The sequence below is a fragment of the Trifolium pratense genome, linkage group LG2 (genome assembly GCF_020283565.1).
Source record: "Trifolium pratense cultivar HEN17-A07 linkage group LG2, ARS_RC_1.1, whole genome shotgun sequence".
NCBI lineage: Eukaryota > Viridiplantae > Streptophyta > Magnoliopsida > Fabales > Fabaceae > Trifolium > Trifolium pratense.
In genome coordinates, this window is record NC_060060.1 from 6040431 (window position 1) to 6058258 (window position 17828).

The 17828-nt window shown below is 31.7% G+C and overlaps 1 protein-coding gene, 5 non-coding genes and 1 pseudogene across 6 annotated transcripts; 2 read left to right on the forward strand and 5 right to left on the reverse strand.

Annotated features, from left to right (window-relative positions):
• The first annotated feature begins 1980 nt into the window (after positions 1 to 1980).
• On the forward strand, positions 1981 to 4633 carry LOC123904048 (organic cation/carnitine transporter 3-like). The gene is made up of 3 exons (XM_045953744.1): positions 1981 to 2052; positions 2714 to 2780; positions 3088 to 4633. The coding sequence occupies exons 1-3, from the start codon at positions 1981 to 1983 to the stop codon at positions 4623 to 4625; spliced, it is 1677 nt and encodes a 558-aa protein (XP_045809700.1). The 3' UTR covers positions 4626 to 4633.
• Positions 4634 to 4648: 15 nt separating this feature from the next.
• On the forward strand, positions 4649 to 5697 carry LOC123904049 (annotated as a pseudogene).
• Positions 5698 to 14880: 9183 nt separating this feature from the next.
• On the reverse strand, positions 14881 to 14964 carry LOC123911988. The gene has a single exon (XR_006810843.1). It is a non-coding gene; the product is annotated as a small nucleolar RNA SNORD24 (small nucleolar RNA).
• Positions 14965 to 15031: 67 nt separating this feature from the next.
• On the reverse strand, positions 15032 to 15112 carry LOC123912027. Its single transcript, XR_006810883.1, has one exon. It is a non-coding gene; the product is annotated as a small nucleolar RNA R12 (small nucleolar RNA).
• A 722-nt stretch (positions 15113 to 15834) lies between these two features.
• LOC123911981 lies at positions 15835 to 15917 on the reverse strand. Its single transcript, XR_006810836.1, has one exon. It is a non-coding gene; the product is annotated as a small nucleolar RNA SNORD25 (small nucleolar RNA).
• A 105-nt stretch (positions 15918 to 16022) lies between these two features.
• On the reverse strand, positions 16023 to 16106 carry LOC123911987. The gene has a single exon (XR_006810842.1). It is a non-coding gene; the product is annotated as a small nucleolar RNA SNORD24 (small nucleolar RNA).
• Positions 16107 to 16272: 166 nt separating this feature from the next.
• LOC123912026 lies at positions 16273 to 16352 on the reverse strand. Its single transcript, XR_006810882.1, has one exon. It is a non-coding gene; the product is annotated as a small nucleolar RNA R12 (small nucleolar RNA).
• Between the last annotated feature and the right edge of the window lie 1476 nt (positions 16353 to 17828).

Sequence of the window (17828 nt, forward strand, 5' to 3'; positions counted from 1 at the left end):
ACACATTTTTTTCACTTGCTGCGTTACTTCACAAAATTGGTAGAAAATATTTGTTTGGTTGGGCAGTAATGTTATTTCTTTTGAGGACGTTAATTACAAGCCATTTCACTTTGTTTGGTGAATTAGCAAAATGCAATCATAGCAAGCGAATTCATCATATAATTTGGTTGGCGACAACGTTGAGTATTTGGCGTACGTATAATAACATTATTTTTAGAGGAGACGGTGTCAAAATATCATTTTTAGTGCAGCAAATTGTTTATTTTTCTTGGTTTTGGTTTATAGGCCGAACAGAGAACAATGTTAATTTAGTTTTCTCTGAATGGCGTAATAATCCTTTAGATTGTTTTCAACGCATCTAAGGTGATCTTTTCTGAATTGTAAGGGTTGAGTACCCCTTGTGCTCCTTATAATTTATTTTTTGCTTATAAAAAAAATTATCTTTTAAGAGAGAGAATTAGTTAATGTTTTGTAGGGTATTTATTAGAGATTGTAGAAAAAAATGCACTTTAATCAGGGGTATGTGGTAGTAAAGAAATATTTAATGCCCTTAAAAATTTGAAAGAGGTCTAATAAAAATGAACAAAGAAAAGTATTATAATAAAATATTAACCTTTTTTTATAAGCAAATATTTGAATTATAAGGAGTACAAAGACTATTCAACTCTTACAATTCAAAGAAAATCACCATAGATGCGAGAAAAACAATCTAAGGATTATTACACCTGTTAGAAAAAGTTAAACTAGTTTTGCTCTCTATGCAGCATATAAACCAAAACCAAGAAATATAAATAATTTAGTTCAATAAGAAAGGTACATTAACACAATCTCCTCTAAATAAAATGTTATTACGCATAAGCCAAATATTATTATCCCATATCCGCTATATTACCGTCTTGCGGAGTAGCTTTGTTGAAAAGAGTTGGATGCGCAACATTTAAAAGTGCAATGTCTAACCATTTTTCTTTCCAATATTTTTACCATCGAGAACACTACTAATATTATTACCGAACCATCCACCTTCCTTCGAATTACCCAATCTCCATATATCGTGCCACCAAATTAAGGCTTTTTTGAGGCACCCCTCCTTTCCCCTACAAAAAATATTGACCGTGTTTTTTACTATAAAAAATTGTATATTGCAGTCAACGTTTTTAGGTACGTATTTATGAAAATATTGAAGAAGATGATGCATATAATTGTTGGTAGACTTGTACTAGCTGAGCACATTAAGTTGGAGTAGGGGACAAGGTGAGTTTTTTTCACAAAAGGAAGGAGATGATTTGTTAGATATTAAAATTAGATTTGTTTAAGCTAATTTTTTTTACCCAAAATTAGATATTAAATAAATAAATAAATAAGATTTGATATTAAAATAAATTTCGACACTTGGTGTCAATGGATCCAAGTGTCAAACTATATAGATATTAGTGTCAAACTATATTGATTAACAACGGAATCGAAGATTATTGAACCTACGACCTCTAAGGGTTGAGATTATTGATTAAAAAAAAATTAGGAGTGAAAAAATTGTTTAGAAAAAATAGCAGAGTGGAGAGAAAGAAAAAATTCACCCATCAATTTGGAAAATCCACAAAACAAGGCATTAAATATTAGAAAAACCCTGTGTCAAAAAAAGAAAATATTAGAAAAACCCTTGTAGAATAATAGGATTTGGTTTTTTTTTTTTTTGATATGCTAATAGGATTTGGTATTAAATAGTAATGCTGGTGGTGCAGATTGAATAACCACAAATTAATTTTTCATGCGGTAGAATAATAAAAAAAAATCTTGACAAAAAAAAAATAATAATAAAATACTCTCCTAAATAGATCCACACAAAATTAATATAGGTAATTATTATTAGCCTTTGATTATAAAATATAGATGATTGAGATTTGGTGTCAAACTTATGTGAACGGATCTTAACTCATATATATAAATCTCGTTAACACATGTTTAGTGCATGCACACACACTCATGGCCGATATTCAAGAGATGGCTGATATTGAAGAGTTAGATTCTTTCATTCCTCAGCCTTCTGTTTCCCAGGTAAATACAACGTGTGTATATATATATATATATATATATATCACTGTTAATACTCTATTATTTATTTTTTTCCCTCTTCGTCTTCTCTCTCTTGCACGTTGTAGTTCTCTCCTCCTCCTCCGTTGACACCATCACCACCATTGTTCAAACCGTTCAGAACTGATCTCACTCCACCCACCCACGTGGTTGCCACTCTGTCATCACCACACAGTCAATTTCATCACCGTCCCTTTCTGTGTTCGAACCGTACATTTTTTTCTTTTGATTGAAGCTCATTATAATTAAGGGCATGTTTGTTTTTGGCTTTTTTTTCAAATGGATTTTACTGTCTTAGTACATAACTTTGTGTAAAAAAAAATTACAAATCAAAATTTGGTCTGAATAGTTATTTTTAACATGTTATATCATTTTATTAAACTTTTTTTTTTATATCAAAATTTCAAAAAAATCACTTAATTTTGAAGCTATTTCAAACAGAGTTTCATAAAAATTATTTTTTAAATACAACTTTTTGAAAAAAATTGTAATTTTATGTTTTGATCGTACGTTATATGATGTGGAAATTAATGTTTCAATTAAAAAAAACGAATTTAAAATAAGTTGTAATATTTTGAAATACGGTTTTACTAAATTTATTTGAAAAAATCAATATTTTTTAAAGCTGAACCCTAAATCACAATGGTGGAGAACAAGAGGTAACAATGGTGGTGTTGGCTGTTGTGGTGCTAGTCAGTTTCTCTAACATTGTGGAAAATGGTGGAGTTGAGGAAAGAGACAAAACTTGCCCTTTCTTTCTAAAGACGGAATGACAAAACTATCCCTATGTGTCAAGTATGTGTCCAACTATTTTGTGCAAATAACATTTCTCTAGTATTTTTTATTATTCACTTACTTTCAAATATTACTTTTGCAATCTTCAACTCATGCATTACATAATAATATAGTATAATTTTTGTTTAACTATGATTAAGATACTAGCTTAGGATTTTGATTTTAGTTTTAGTTTTAATAGCAATGGCAATTGAAATTATTGAGTTCCAATTTTAACAAATTCTGCTGATTCTGTTGAGCAGGAGGAGAAAGTGTTTCCTTCCACAGATGATATGATAGAAAAGGGTTTTGGAAGATTTGGTTGGTTAGAATTTGTGCAGTGCGTTCTTATTTCATTTGCATCGTTTTTTGATTCACAACAATCATTCATAACGATATACACCGATGAATACCCAACATGGCATTGCACAAATTCAACATTATGCAATTCAGGTTCTAATATATGCAATATCCCTAAATCTTCATGGTCATGGGATGGACCCTCACACAAAACAGTGATATCTCAATGGAATCTTGAATGTGCCAGTAGCTTCGTAACAGGTTTACCACAATCTTCCTTCTTCATTGGTTGTCTTTTGGGTTCGTTTCTTCTCTCAACTTTAGCCGATACTTCACTTGGAAGAAAGAACACAATTGTTATGTCCTGTTTTTCAATGTCTATATTTTCAATTCTCATAGTTTTCGCCACCAATATTTGGATTTACTCTGCTTTTAAATTCGTGATTGGCTTTATGAGTTCGTCAATAGGAACTTGTGTTTTGGTTTTGCTTGCGGAGAAAGTTAGTACTGAATGGAGGTTCACTGTTGGTATTTTCGAATACTTCTGCTTCACATTAGGGTATATGTCACTGCCTGGTATAGCTTATTTCAATAGATTTAATTCGTGGAGATTGGTTTACGTCTGCACGTCGGTTCCTGCCATTTGCTACTCAGTTCTCGCTTATATCTTTGTTACCGAGTCTCCAAGGTGGCTTCTAACGCAAGGAAGACATCAAGAAGCTATGGCAATGCTCAAAGGAGTTTCTTCATTAGAGAATGGTAGTAATGATTTGACGGTAATTGAAGCTCCAGTGAATGAACAAAAGGCTTCAATTTTCCAACTCTTCTCATCGATGGCCGAGTTGTTTGGGAGACGTTGGGCTTTAAAGAGAATGGTGGCGACAATGGTGCTCGGTGTTGGAATTGGAATGGTGTATTTTGGTATGCCATTAGCAGTTGGGAACTTAGGATTCAACATTTACTTGGCCGTTGTATTCAATGCCTTGACAGAAATACCTGCTTATGTGGCTACCTATTTCTTGGAGAATTGCCGAAGAAAACCATCAATTCGTGTATTCTCAATAGCTAGTGGCGTATGTTGTATAATGTGTGTTGTTGTTGGATCAGGATTACAAGAAATTCGAGTCGGATTAGCGATGGCATCGTTTTTCAGTGCTTGCACAGCTTTCAATGTGTTTCTCGTTTACATTTTAGAGCTATTTCCAACAAGTGTGAGGAACACTGCAACATCATTGGTGGGACAAGCTACTGTTTTTGGCAATGTTTTCACCCCCTTTCTGATATCTGCTGGGAGGAAAAACGACATTTTCTCTTACGGCGTGTTTGGACTAGTTATCATGCTGTCGTCTTTTATGCTGCTTGGTTTGCCAGAGACAAGAGGATTAGCTCTTTGTGATACAATGGATCAACAAGAGAAGAAAGATGACATGTCATTAGAAGACATAGAAAATATATCATTATAAATTGGTAACATTGTCTGTATAAGATGTTTTTAATTTTCATGTTGGATTGTATTTGTTAGTTGATAAGTAACAGAAAGGTTATTCCTATCACTAGGAGTAGTAGCGCTAGCGGCGCAGAAGGATAAAGTAGCTAAGCACTAAAAAGTTAGATAGTTTCTTGATAAAGTAGCTAAGCGCTAAAAAGCTAGATAGTTTTCTTGTATGAAGCTTATGTTCTGATAATTTTGAAGCTTATGTGAAAGATGATTCTATTATTCCCCCCTTTTCACTGTGTTAACTATTATTTTAAGTCTATTTATGCACTGTCCTTTGAGTCAAAAGGTTTGGTTTGCTTCGCCGCTTGGCTTTCTGCCTCCAACCCAAATGGATTTAAATGTGTGGATTCTTAATTGGGTGTCTTCAAAAGAACCGCTTGCTGTGCAACTTTTTTGTGTTTCTTTGTGGAAAATTTGGTTCTTTAGAAACCAAGTTTTAAACAAGCAGTTTTTGATCCAATTGTGGTTGCCTCTGGAGCTCATGGTTTTGTTGAGGAATTTAATATGGCCAATCCTGTTACTCATGCTGAGAGATGTTTGCGTCCGCCCATGGAATGGTCTGCTCCTCCTCATAATTTTTTGAAGGTGAATATTGATGCTGGGCGTGATAATCTGGGTAAAGTCACGCAGGGGATTGTGATTCGTAACCATAACAAAGAGGTAATTTATGCAGTGATGGAAAAATCGGAGGTGGTTGCTGAACCGCTCTTGGCTGAAACTTTGGGTTTAAGGTGGGGAATGCAAGTTTTGTTAGGAACCGTCATCTTAGTAATGTTGTGTTCGAATTAGACGCATCTGTTGTTGTTAACTGCTTTAATGGTATTTTAGATATAGCTAGTATTGAACCTTTTATAAAGATTGTCTTGAGCTAGCTGTTTGTATTGAGGGCTGTTCTGTTGTTTTTGTGAATCGTTTATGTAATAGTGCTGCTCATGAGCTTGCTCAAGCGGCTAAAACTTTGGGATCTCATGCCTGGACGGGGAATGCCCCTTTAAAGGACTGGTCTTTGTTTTCCTCTTCTCTGTTTATCTAATGAATGAGTGGATTGTCAAAAAAAAAAAAATATATCATTTTACGTCTGCATAAGATTGGTGAAGCGCGCTTATGTTCATCATTTTCTATTGTTCAATCCTTTATCTCACAACTTAATGCCATCTCTGCCTTAAAACAGGTTTATTGTGATGTTGATTGTGGCACTGATCTTGATATCAGAAGATCAACATCTATCTTTTCAGTGTGGTTTGGTTCCAATCTTATTTTGTGGCAGTGACACATTCTAGTATTTCTAACTAATATACTTCAATACATGAGATTCTACTAGAATCTAACATGAATCAAAATCAGTAGCAAAATGCGCAAAAGAATTCAGCTATAGAAACATCTAAACCTGAATTATGAATGAGTTTTTTCTTAATATAGAAGTCAACATTTTAGGTCTACCGCAATGTCTAAATTTTGGAATGTAAATAAACCGTTGTCGTAGAGTGTCATAGGCAACTGGTTTTGACATTTCGTTGCAGTAGTGTATGAAAATTTTATAAATCGATTTTGGAAGGAGGGTGTAGCGGTTCTGTCTATATGGTGGAGGTTAGGGAGCATGCCAGGTAATTTTTATTAATTTACAAGATTCCTTTTAGCTCAAAACACAACAAATTGAACCTCTAATCTATAGGTTTTTGTTTTGAGACTCAAAAACAAATTATAGGCTTATATAGCTTCAAAGATACAATATTGTTGTGTTCAGTCTCTGCTGTTTTGATCTTGTAGAATATTGGCCTAGATAATATTTGCAAAACGGAAAACTTCACATTGTTTGGGGTTTGGTGCATCTGAATTGTATGATTTTGTAACACAAGAATAGAGTTAAGCAGGTAGAAGCATTAACCGTTATATCTTATTTACAGTTTCTCGTTAGATATTTGATTTGATGCTATGACATTGTTTTATCAAAAGCTAAAATCCAGCCATTTTTTTCCTCTTCTTATTTTTAGTGTTCTCTAAAGTCTAGGGTGTTTGTGCTGGTAGGTCTGGCATTTGTATTTGTACATGGAGGATTATTTGTGGTGATACATGGAGGGTTAGGTGTAGAATCATGTGGTGTGTGTGTCTGTGGTAGGGTTGGAGTTGATAGGTGTGTTAGTACTTGAGTTAGTGTCAGCTATGTCATCAAAACTGGCAGGAGAAGTAGGATAATAATACCATGTGGAAGGTGAAGAAATAGGTTGATATGGTAAAATGTGTTCATGATGAGTGGTGTGTCTAGAAACAACAATTTCTTTAGTGTTGATATCTAAGAGAACTGTACCCTTCATGCCAGATTTGTAACCAAGAAAAACACATTTTCTTGCTCTAGAAGCAAGTTTTGTTCTATGTGCTTGTAAAGTTGTAGTAAAAGCTAAAGAGCCAAAAACCTTAAAATCATTAAAATTAGGATTCTGATTGTGAAGAAGGAAATATGGGGATTTATTGTTAAGAACAGGACTAGGCAATCTGTTCATGATAAAAGTTGCATGAACAACTGCATAAGACCAAAAAGGTTTTGGTAAATTTGAATGAAAAAGTAAGGATCTACCAATGTTTAAAATGTGTTGATGCTTTCGTTCAACACGACCATTTTGCTGAGGTGTCTCAACACAACTGGTCTGATGATCATCTACTGCAGTTAAGAAATATGCATGATGATGAATAGATTTAACATAAATAGGGCCCCAAATGTCGAAATGAATAAGATCAAAAGGATTTTGAGCTTTATTTGAACTAAGAGAAAAAGGCAAATTCTTATGCTTTGGAAAGTGGCATACATCACATACAGCCTTGATATCAACATTAACAAAAGGAAATTGAGAATGTAAATGTGAAGTACTAGAGTTACAAACTAGCTTATTTGAAATGACTAAGTAGTACAAATCTTCTACTCTATCACCAGAACCAATCGTCCTCTTGGTGTTCTTTTCCTGAATCAAACAATTGGAACCATTAAAAGTGACAATGCAATCAAGTGCAGTGCACAATTTTGAAACAGACAATAAATTCAAAGAAAAATCAGGCACAAAAAGCACATTAGCTAAAACAAAATCAGAAGAAAATTGTATAGTTCCACATTGTTTGGCTATTGCATAATGACCATTAGGTAATTTGACATGAATAGGATTGATATCATTAAAAGAATGAAACCATTGAAGTAATCCACAAATGTGATCGCTAGCTCCTGAGTCAATGATCCAAGAACCAAGAACCGAATTGTGAAAAGAAATTGAAGAAATGAGACTAGTGTTGAGCTTACCAAGTGGTGGATGACCAATTGATGAAGTAGAATGAACCTGATTTGAAGATGCAGACGATGATTGATTAAGATATGAATGTTGGAGTAGTTGCATAAGCTGATCATACTGATCCATTTGCCTTGGCATCAACAGTAGCTGAAGAATCATCATCAATTGCTTCTTGAGAGCTAGAAGAAGCATTGTTGGCAAAACGTTTCTGCATATGAGGAGGAAAGCCATGTTTGGCATAATAATTGTCCACTATGTGGTTGGATTTACCACAGAAAGTGCAAACACGATTGGTGCCCTTAGGAAAACCATTTCCATTATGAAAATTGATCTTGCCAGAATGAAAACCTTTGGATTTGGAAGACTCTACAACATTGATTAACACTTTGGAGTCTTCAGAAGGAGCAAAACCATTGAAAAAATCTTGTTCACAGGAGAAAGAGGATTCATAAGCAGAATTTGCGATTTTACCATTGAAAAATTCTCATTTAAACCAGTTAAGAAACGAATTGCATAAGAATCTTCAAATCAGAATAAAATTCAATTACAGATTTCGATTCTTGTTGCATGGCATAAATTTCTTGCATTGATTCGGAGATGCGTACCAAATCACCTTGCGAAAAGCGTTCCTTGAGATCAATCCAAACGTCAGCGGCGTTCTCCATAAACACAATCGATTGAGCAATTGAATCTGAAACAGAATTGAGGATCCAAGAAAGAACGAGCATATTGCAGCGATTCCATACGCGATAAGAAGGATCAAAGCAATCGGTGACTGGATCAATTGTTCCATCAACGAATTCGAGCTTCATTTTGCCTCCAAGTGCACTAATCATGGATCGCGCCCACGAGTGATAGTTAGAAGTTAGAACCGGTGAGTTTGGGAAGAACACAAACTGATGAAGGTAGTCTAGTGTAACTAATCATGTACAGGCTATACTGTATACTAACTATTTCTATCTAGTTGCTTCAGTAGCATTTGTTTGCTCTTTCTCTATACACTTTGTTAATGCATCTTCCACGTATTTTCATGATAATTCAACACTGGGACTATCCCTAAAAGCTTACAAAAGAGAAGTTTAAGGCGCGTGCTCAATTTGAGAAGTTTAACTCAATCAATTTTTCTCAAATTATGCAAATTTGGTTAAGGCACTAATATTAATTCCAAAATAAAATAAATCAAATAAAAGGTAGCAAAATGTGGAGCACATTATCATAGTTTATAGTAATGAACAATTACTTTTGAAATATCTCATATACCACATTGAATAATTCTTTTATCTAATCAACATGACACTCCTAAGACCAATTTATGTTGCATAGTTTCATTCACATACTCGCAATCCATTCATTATCATGGCCATGATTTCATTATTCTACTATCCTCACATCACATATTGTGCTACTAATGCTATAGGTAGCTGCTAGATACAACAGTTCTGTGGATGTAAAAATGTGAAATACACATAAATTTAACCAAAACATCTATATATTAATGTCAAACAAGCAATATTACTCAGCAAATTCAAGTGCAGCAAAATAACCAAATATACATATCCAAGTAAGGCTAATAGATGGAGCCGAACATCCAACCCTTGAGGCTTGGATTTCCCCTGCAAAAGACTCCTGCTCGAGCGGAATAGTTTCTGCTTCCAACGCATTTTGTCCAGCGTTTTGATTTGAACAACTGGACAATGACATTTCAGCCTCACCTAATTCCCCCGCCTTCTCATGCATTTCCCCCACCTGTTCACAAGGGATAGCTTCTTCTTCAAACATATTTTGTGCAGCCATTTGATTTGAACGACCGGACAATGACATTTCAACCTCGCCTAATTCGGCCACTTGCACAAGAGGGGTAACTTCTACTGAACTTCCACATGTGTTTCCCCCACCTGCTCAAGAGATGTCGTTCCAGTTTGAAGCCTTCCAGAGGATCTCAATGTGCGCTGGCGATCAAAAATAGTCGTTGGGTTCGGAATTAATTTCCTTCTCTTAGAGATAGGACATTTACGAGACTTGGACTGAACATATATATACAAAAGCTAACAAAGTTGAAAGTTAGATTAAACCAATCACCAGACAAAGCTATTTATTTATAAGGAAAAACCGTGATATCTACTTTGGTAAGAAAAAAACATCATATTACACAAATAAAGTAAGATAGTTGAATAAATATGAGAAGGAGAAACTAATTTTGCTTTCAAGTTCTTATTTTTTCCATCTCATTTCAATAAAAATGCCTCCTTTAAATATAATATCTACTTTTTTATAAGGAAAAATCATCATATCCACACAAATAAGCATGCATAATAATCAATCTATAAGCTAAAATCTGCTACTTATTACAGAAACATGTGATGAGAAACTGATTTTGCTTCCAAGTTCATATTTTTTTTCAATCTCATTTCAATAAAAATGCCTCCTTTTAACATCTACTTTTTTGTAAGGAAAAATCATCATGGGTCGGTTTGAATTAACTTATTTTTGAGCTTATGTAAAATAGCTTATGTAAATAAATAAGTTTTTGTGTCAATTGACTTTCAAAAATTGTATCTTTATAAGCTGTTTTTTCATAAACTACTTTTACAAACTTATAAATGATACATAAAAGTTTACTTATTTGTATAAGCTTAAAAATAAGTCAATCCAAACAGACCCCATATCCACAAAAAGTGCATAAATAAGCTTTTATGTTGATTCATAAGTTCTCAATAACGAAAATTATATCTTCCTAAACTATTTTTTCATAAACTACATAGTCAAACTCATGAATGATGCAAATAATCTGCTACAAATTAGAAAGAATTGGAAACAAAAAATCAGTGGATCAACAAAGTTGTTCTTTGTTTTCTGCTTCTTACATGGTCTTTTCATCTTTGGTGGCATGATTGTGTTGTTGAGCACAAGAGAAAAGAAGAGTTTTTTGTGTACAGAGAAATGAAGAGTGTGTGTGTTTGTTTTGTGTCTTGGTGCAAATGTAGTGTACTTTGAAAAGACAGAGAGATAGGAGACCGTTGCATACCAAAAGAGGAAAAATAGGAGGGAAGAGACCACCATGTGAAACATGGCCAAAACCGGAAGATTCTCACATTTCTTTTATGATTTTGTTATACATTAATTATTAACAACATATTATACAATATACATGTAGATGTGACTTAGAGTTTAAACTTCGAATTCTTGATATTTTATTTATTTATTTATTTTAAGTAGGGATGGCAAAAAAAAAAATACATAGATAAAATAAAGGTATATTTCAATTACTCGTATTTAATGGATATGGATGCAGGTTTAATACTACTCGCGCACACAAATACTTATAGAATTTAATTTATATGCACTGTCGGTGTAAAGTTATTTTACACATGCGTCTAATAATATAACGATACATCATGTATGATATTTAAAAACACATGATGTATCACATTAATTAAATAATGTGGCAATGCATTATTGGATGTATATGTAAAAATTTCATATTCTTTTTTAATCTTTAGAGACGAAACTTTTTATTTTTTTCTTTTACGATCACTATATTGTATTTTTATGACAATTTTTTAATATTACCTATTAAAAAATGAACTTTTGTTGTTAAATTTTGAGAGCAAAATGTATGAATATTATTATGTATTATTTCCTCCGGTCATTTTTATAAAGAGCACTTTGAGAAGAAAAAAATAGTCATTTTTATAAGAAACTTTGACCAATTTTCAAATGTTTTAAATGTTTAATTTCACTTCTGCCCTTATTTATTATGATAAAATATTAAAAATAGGTAAGTTAGTTGAATTAAGAGTAATTAAATAATAGTATACATAGAATACATTTAAATTTATTAGATTATTAAATTTAAATAACTACGTAAAATGTGTTTTCTTTGTCTGTGTAATTTTTTCAAAGTGTTACTTATAAAAAGAACCAGAAGGAGTAATATTTTTTGTCTTTTTGTTTTTGTCAAGTTGTCTAGTGTCTAGAATTCCACCTTTTGAAGGTGAATAAAAGTAGTTGTATCAAGGTTAGAACTCCAATCCTTGCAATAATTTGCAATGTCCCTACCAATTGAGCGCTATGCTCAACGGGAGAATATTTTTTGTCTTTAAAATAATTCAAACCTTTTTTTCAATAATCAGCATTAGAAAGAAAAAAAAATGTCATCATCCATGGATATCTGTAAAGATCCGTGAGTACTGTAAAATCTAAGGATTGTCCTCTTAGTGGATATCCGCAAGGATATGGAGAGAAAACAAATATCATATTTATCCAATTGGACGGACAAGAATATTATGTTATTCACTCCACGGCTTTCCATTTGCAATCCTAATAAGGATGAAATTTTTAATCACTCGACTACTTCACAAACAAGAAAGGAAGTGTATGGTGAATATAGTCTATATGGAATTGGATCCTCTCCAATTTTGTCTATTCTGATTGCATGTTCGACACTAGATCACATCTCGTCTAATTAGGAAAATGAAGAAAATATATTTTCTTAATATACAACTTTATTATTTATTGAACTTTTGATTGCAGAAGTTGTTAGTGATTTAGGGGAACCACTTCTTTTATACATAGAGAATTAGAGATTTACGGACACGTCAACACCGATAATAATTTAAGACGTACATGTAGAGCATCAACACCAACAACACTATAGTCTATAACGCTAGTGATATGTAGAATAAAACAATTGAAGACAGACATTTTATGAGAAGAAAACATTGAGAAACATCATATTGAAGAAGTAGAGTATTATTATATATATGTAGCTCTAAAAGCTTGGATTTGTTTCTAAAGTAATCCTCCGTATGCATTTATTCATTTTTCTGTTTATATAATTGTCAATTCGACATATTGAGAGTAATTTACCCAGCCATTAGTCTTCAAATCACTTAGCAGTGGTTGGTTATTCCAATGGTTGTAAACTTCAACAAAAGACCTATTGAAATTCAAACTTCATTCCAAAAGCGGGAAAGCATATCAAAATTGAAATTGAAATGAAAGCACATCAATTTTTAACAGGTTGCTTTGCCTTTGCTGTGAAGTGTTCTCCAAACAGTAAGCACAACAACATTCTCATGCCGCAAAGAATCATAGTAGTACTCTAATTCTTAATTCATACTCTAGTGCTGGATCATTCAACATCATTTTTATTGTAAGAACAGAATCAACAAAAAAGCAGATATAAATCACACATACCATATGAAAAAACATCGATCATCTCTTTCATTATCAAAGAAGGTGAGGTAAGGTATATGACATAGAAACAAGAACTAAGAACTAGCTAGCCAGAGCAATCCTAAGAACTAAGAAATGGAAAATAAACTGTCATATCTATATATATAATTCCTAGATAGTTCTCCTACTATCCATCTTAACCCTAATCCACATCACCCACTTACATCCAATTAAATCACACAATAATGCCACATCACTTCCTTATATTATATCATTTTCATCTCTATTTTTTTTTGTTTCCACATCACTTCCTTATATTATATCATTCTCATCTCTATTTTTTTTTTATATTATATCAATCTCATAATAAATAATAAAGAATTATGTTTCTCCAATTATCCAAAAATTGATGTCACAAGATGTTACAATTTTCTACATTATTATTGAATTATACCTCTCCAATTATCCAAAAATTGATGTCACAAGATGTTACACTTTTCTACATTATTATAACATTTCTTAGTGACAATGAAGATGAACATAGTTGGATTCTCTTTCAACATTTATCCCATTTAAATGTCAACCGTTTTCATAGAAACAACAAAGAGTTTATAATTTAGTCACACAAAAAAATACGAAGAGTGTATACATTATTGACTTAATTACATTATAATTTTAGAGAAGAGCGAAGGTTATGCTAAAAGTTAGGTTATGGGATTGAAATATATAATAACCATTATCATTATCATATTTCATTCAATTTTAGTGTGTCGTCTATGCGTTGCACTATTGCATTGGCTGGCGCACCCCACAAAAAAAAAAAATTCATTCAATTTTGATGGTCCGTACTCATTCTCTATACATATAGGTATATATATTGGTTGGAGGAAGTGATAAGTACATCACTTTTATATTATTATTATTATTATTATTATTATTATTATTATTATTATTATTATTTTCATTTTATAATACTTATTGTTACAATTTATACGAATAATTTTTCAACATTATAATATAAAATACCACATAACACATGTGCATCGCACGGGTGTGGGACTAGTAAGATATTATTCAAGCTAATCACTTTAGCAGTTCATGCAGTCATATATGATAACAAAAGCATTTGATATTTAATAAGCAAAAAATATGTATCTTAGAAATGGTAATGCATCAACTGAAATACTATTAACAACTAGCTACCACAAATATTAATTGAAAGCTACCACAAATATTAACTGAAACTTGGAAATTTAACAACAAAACTCTGTTTGCTTTGCCATTGCTGTGATGTGTTAGTAGAACACAACAATTAATAATCGAAACCATCTCCATTTGGCAAAGATCTCGTGGAACAATCTTAACTACAAATCGACAATCAAAGTATTCTTAATTCATGTTGTCGGTCATAATATCTTTCGCCAGATGGAGATTGTATCAATCATTAATTGTGTTTTTGTTGAGAAGATTTGGCAAACTAGTAAAGGTTTTGGATATTATATGCAGCAAAAAATTTGTTCATTCAGGCCATTAGGTTTAGTCTAGTCGATGGTGAATATTATATGTAAACCAGAAACAAAATTGTTCATTCTTTTGTAAAGTATTATATTTGTTGTCCAATTTTTCATGCCAAATACATCATCCAATAAGACAAATTTCAAAAAGACAAAAAAAAAAAAAACAATAATTTCACTAATACACTAAAGTGGGAGTATATCAAAAAAACAACATAGTTATTAGTGAATAACAATTATAAAAAGTGTAATAAAGAGCCTCAGAGATCTTGGTGGATAAAAAATCATCAAATACGAAAAACCCATCAAGAGTAGCAAATATTTTCATGCATCACTTGTCCAAAATTTATATAACAAATAACAAAATACATTCCTATATTCAACAAAAAATTAAAATATGAACATGATGTTGTCAGAAGTAGCTGGTTATAATCTCATGTATGAAAATATCAATGGGAATCCGATTGATTTTTTATCATCATTCAACATCATTTATATTGTAAGAACAGAATCAACCAAAAAAACAGCTATAAATCACATAAATCATATGAAAAAACACAGATCATCTCTTCATTATCAACTAGGGCGAGCTAAGGTACATGACCTACAAACAAGAACCAAAAACTAGGTAGCCCAGAGCAATCCTAAGATACTCATTATCAAAAAAACTCATCATATGATATTATTGGAGCAAAACACATTAAGCTGCATACGATAATCGAAGCATTGTATATTTAATAAGCAAAAATATACAACTTGATATATATGCTATTAAAATTGATCATCTCAATTTGTCCACATAGTAAAGAGGTTAGTAAATAGTAATACTAATACTATATAATTGCAGCTAACAAAATTGAATATACAATGCTAGATCAAATGAATGTAGATTTTGTAGGGAGCTACATTATTGAGAAGATTTGGTAAACTGTTTAGTCCAAAAAGATGGAATGCAATTCTCTAACTTTAAGGAAGGAAAAGGCAGGTGACTTTGGGGTCACTTTTATGACTTTGATCAAAGTCACCTGACTTTTCCGCCACAAAGTTAGAGAAGTGCAATCCTGGATATTATATGAAGCTTCAAATTTGGTTATTCTTTTGTAAAGTATTCGAATTGATGTCCAACTTTTGCCAATCCAAAAAAACAAATTTCAAAAAGAAAGAAAAAACAAAAATTTCATTAACACACTAAAGTGAGAGTATTTCAAAAATAAATTCAGTCCCTTAGATGTTCATTAATATTGTGATCATACTCACAAATTCATTACAGGTCTGTAGGCTCATCACAATTATACTCCCAATAAGTGAAAAAAAAAATTAGACTTTATTATTAGTTGAAAAGAAAAAATCAAATGAAAAAAAAAAATCATCAAATGTGCAATAAATAAATAAATAAAGGGCCTCAGAGATCTTGGTGTATAAAAAATCATCAAATGGGAAAAACCCATCAAGAGTAGCAAATATTTCCATGCATCATTGGCCCAACATTTATACAACACATAACAAAATATAAAATAATTAGGAAGACATGTTTCAATCCATAACCATGACAAAATGAGTAAAGGAACATATAAAATATTGAAAACAATAAATATAAATTTATTGTAAAAAATTATAAATAAAACAAATAAAAAAATTAATACTATGATGTTGTCAGAAGTAGCTGGTTGTAATCTCATGTATGAAAATATCAATGGGAATCCGATTGATTTTTATCATCACTCAACATCATATATATTATAAGAACTGAATTTAAAATAAATAAATAAATCACATATATCATATGAAAAAATACTTGTATACAAATAAATTAATGAAAAGTTTGAAGGGAGAATAGTGAGAATGAAAACAAAAGTGCAGAATATATGAATGAACAATAAAAAGAGATAGAGTTAAGCTGCGGTTAAGAAATTAGGGTTTATGACCTTGAAATTGCGTAGAGAACTATTTATAGCCCTATGGTTTGGGTTAATGGGCTTTGCTCATCGAGCCCTTCTTTGGATGTTTGGAATGAAAGCTTCTCTTCACACCCCACATTTCTGCAAGTTTTGAGAGTAGAAAAGAAACGTGGTGTGGGAAGATAAACTTTCGTTTAGACTTTGGATATAAAAAGGAGAAGAAAAAAATAATTCGAGGGCAACTAAATTATTTTTTTCTCTAACACACCAACACCTATAAAAACATGTTGTTGAAAGTTTTTTTTTTTTTACACATTCCTCAAGAAAAAAATTGTATACATTTATTGCGTTTCTAAGTTAATTTTTAAGAAATTTCAAGGGTTTACACAATGGTTAAAAAATGACATATTTTAGATTAAAAGTTTCGAGTTTAGTTAATTTAAAGAAAAGTAAATGTAATTTTTAAAAAAATATTTTTTGATTCTAGAGATTTTATTTACCTTAAACTGAGATATTATACTCTTCATCTTAAATTTTCTCTTAAAAAAAAAGAGTATACTTACACACGTAACAAAACACAAAGATCTAATTATGATGGTATGGTTGCACAAAGAGCTTTTAAGTTGTTCTGGAGTGGATTTGAGCTCGAAGATATTGTTTGGATGGAGTATTCCACTTTAACTAATAAGTAAGAAGGTTAGTTAAATAAAAATGTCACATCCTTTGAAAATATGATTAAGGTTGTAATGATTAGTTTGAAATTCAAATTTATATTTTTGAAAATCTTTTAAGGGGGTTGTGTCCCTTCCAGAGACGGAACTAAGTATAAGGTAAAAGGGGTTGTCGCCACCCTTAAAATATACACGTTATACTACTACCCCTCCTTATATAGGTAGTGGTCGCCCCTGTAAATCTAACCAAATAAAATAATACTCGCCACTGCAGTAGATAATCCAACTACTCTATAACAAGGTTAATTCTTAAGTGTATGAGAATTTGATTGGATAAGGCCTCTATTTTGTAGGCAAAAGTTAATTAAACTTTAGATACATATTAAAAATTAATTAATATAAAAATATCACATGTTATTAAATGATTCAATGATAAGTACAATTAAACTCTAATTTTGATTTTTGGTAGAAATAATTTTTGGTTAGCTTTAACTTACTTCGTGGTGGAACTCTGGATTATCGAACCCTTTATCCTAAGAACCAGAAGATTAACACAAAAAAAAAAACGAAGAATATTGAGAAGATATTGCAAAATTGTGAAAGAGTTTTATTAAATAAAAAGTCGAAGAATATTT

What these genes read in the sequence shown, in the direction of transcription:
- LOC123904048 (XM_045953744.1), top strand. Translation starts at nt 1,981, where the DNA reads ATGGCCGATATTCAAGAGATGGCTGATATTGAAGAGTTAGATTCTTTC. An exon ending in CTCAGCCTTCTGTTTCCCAG is followed by an intron (nt 2,053 to 2,713) that starts GTAAATACAACG and finishes TATTTTTTAAAG; the next exon opens with CTGAACCCTAAATCACAATG. An exon ending in TGTTGGCTGTTGTGGTGCTA is followed by an intron (nt 2,781 to 3,087) that starts GTCAGTTTCTCT and finishes GAAATTATTGAG; the next exon opens with TTCCAATTTTAACAAATTCT.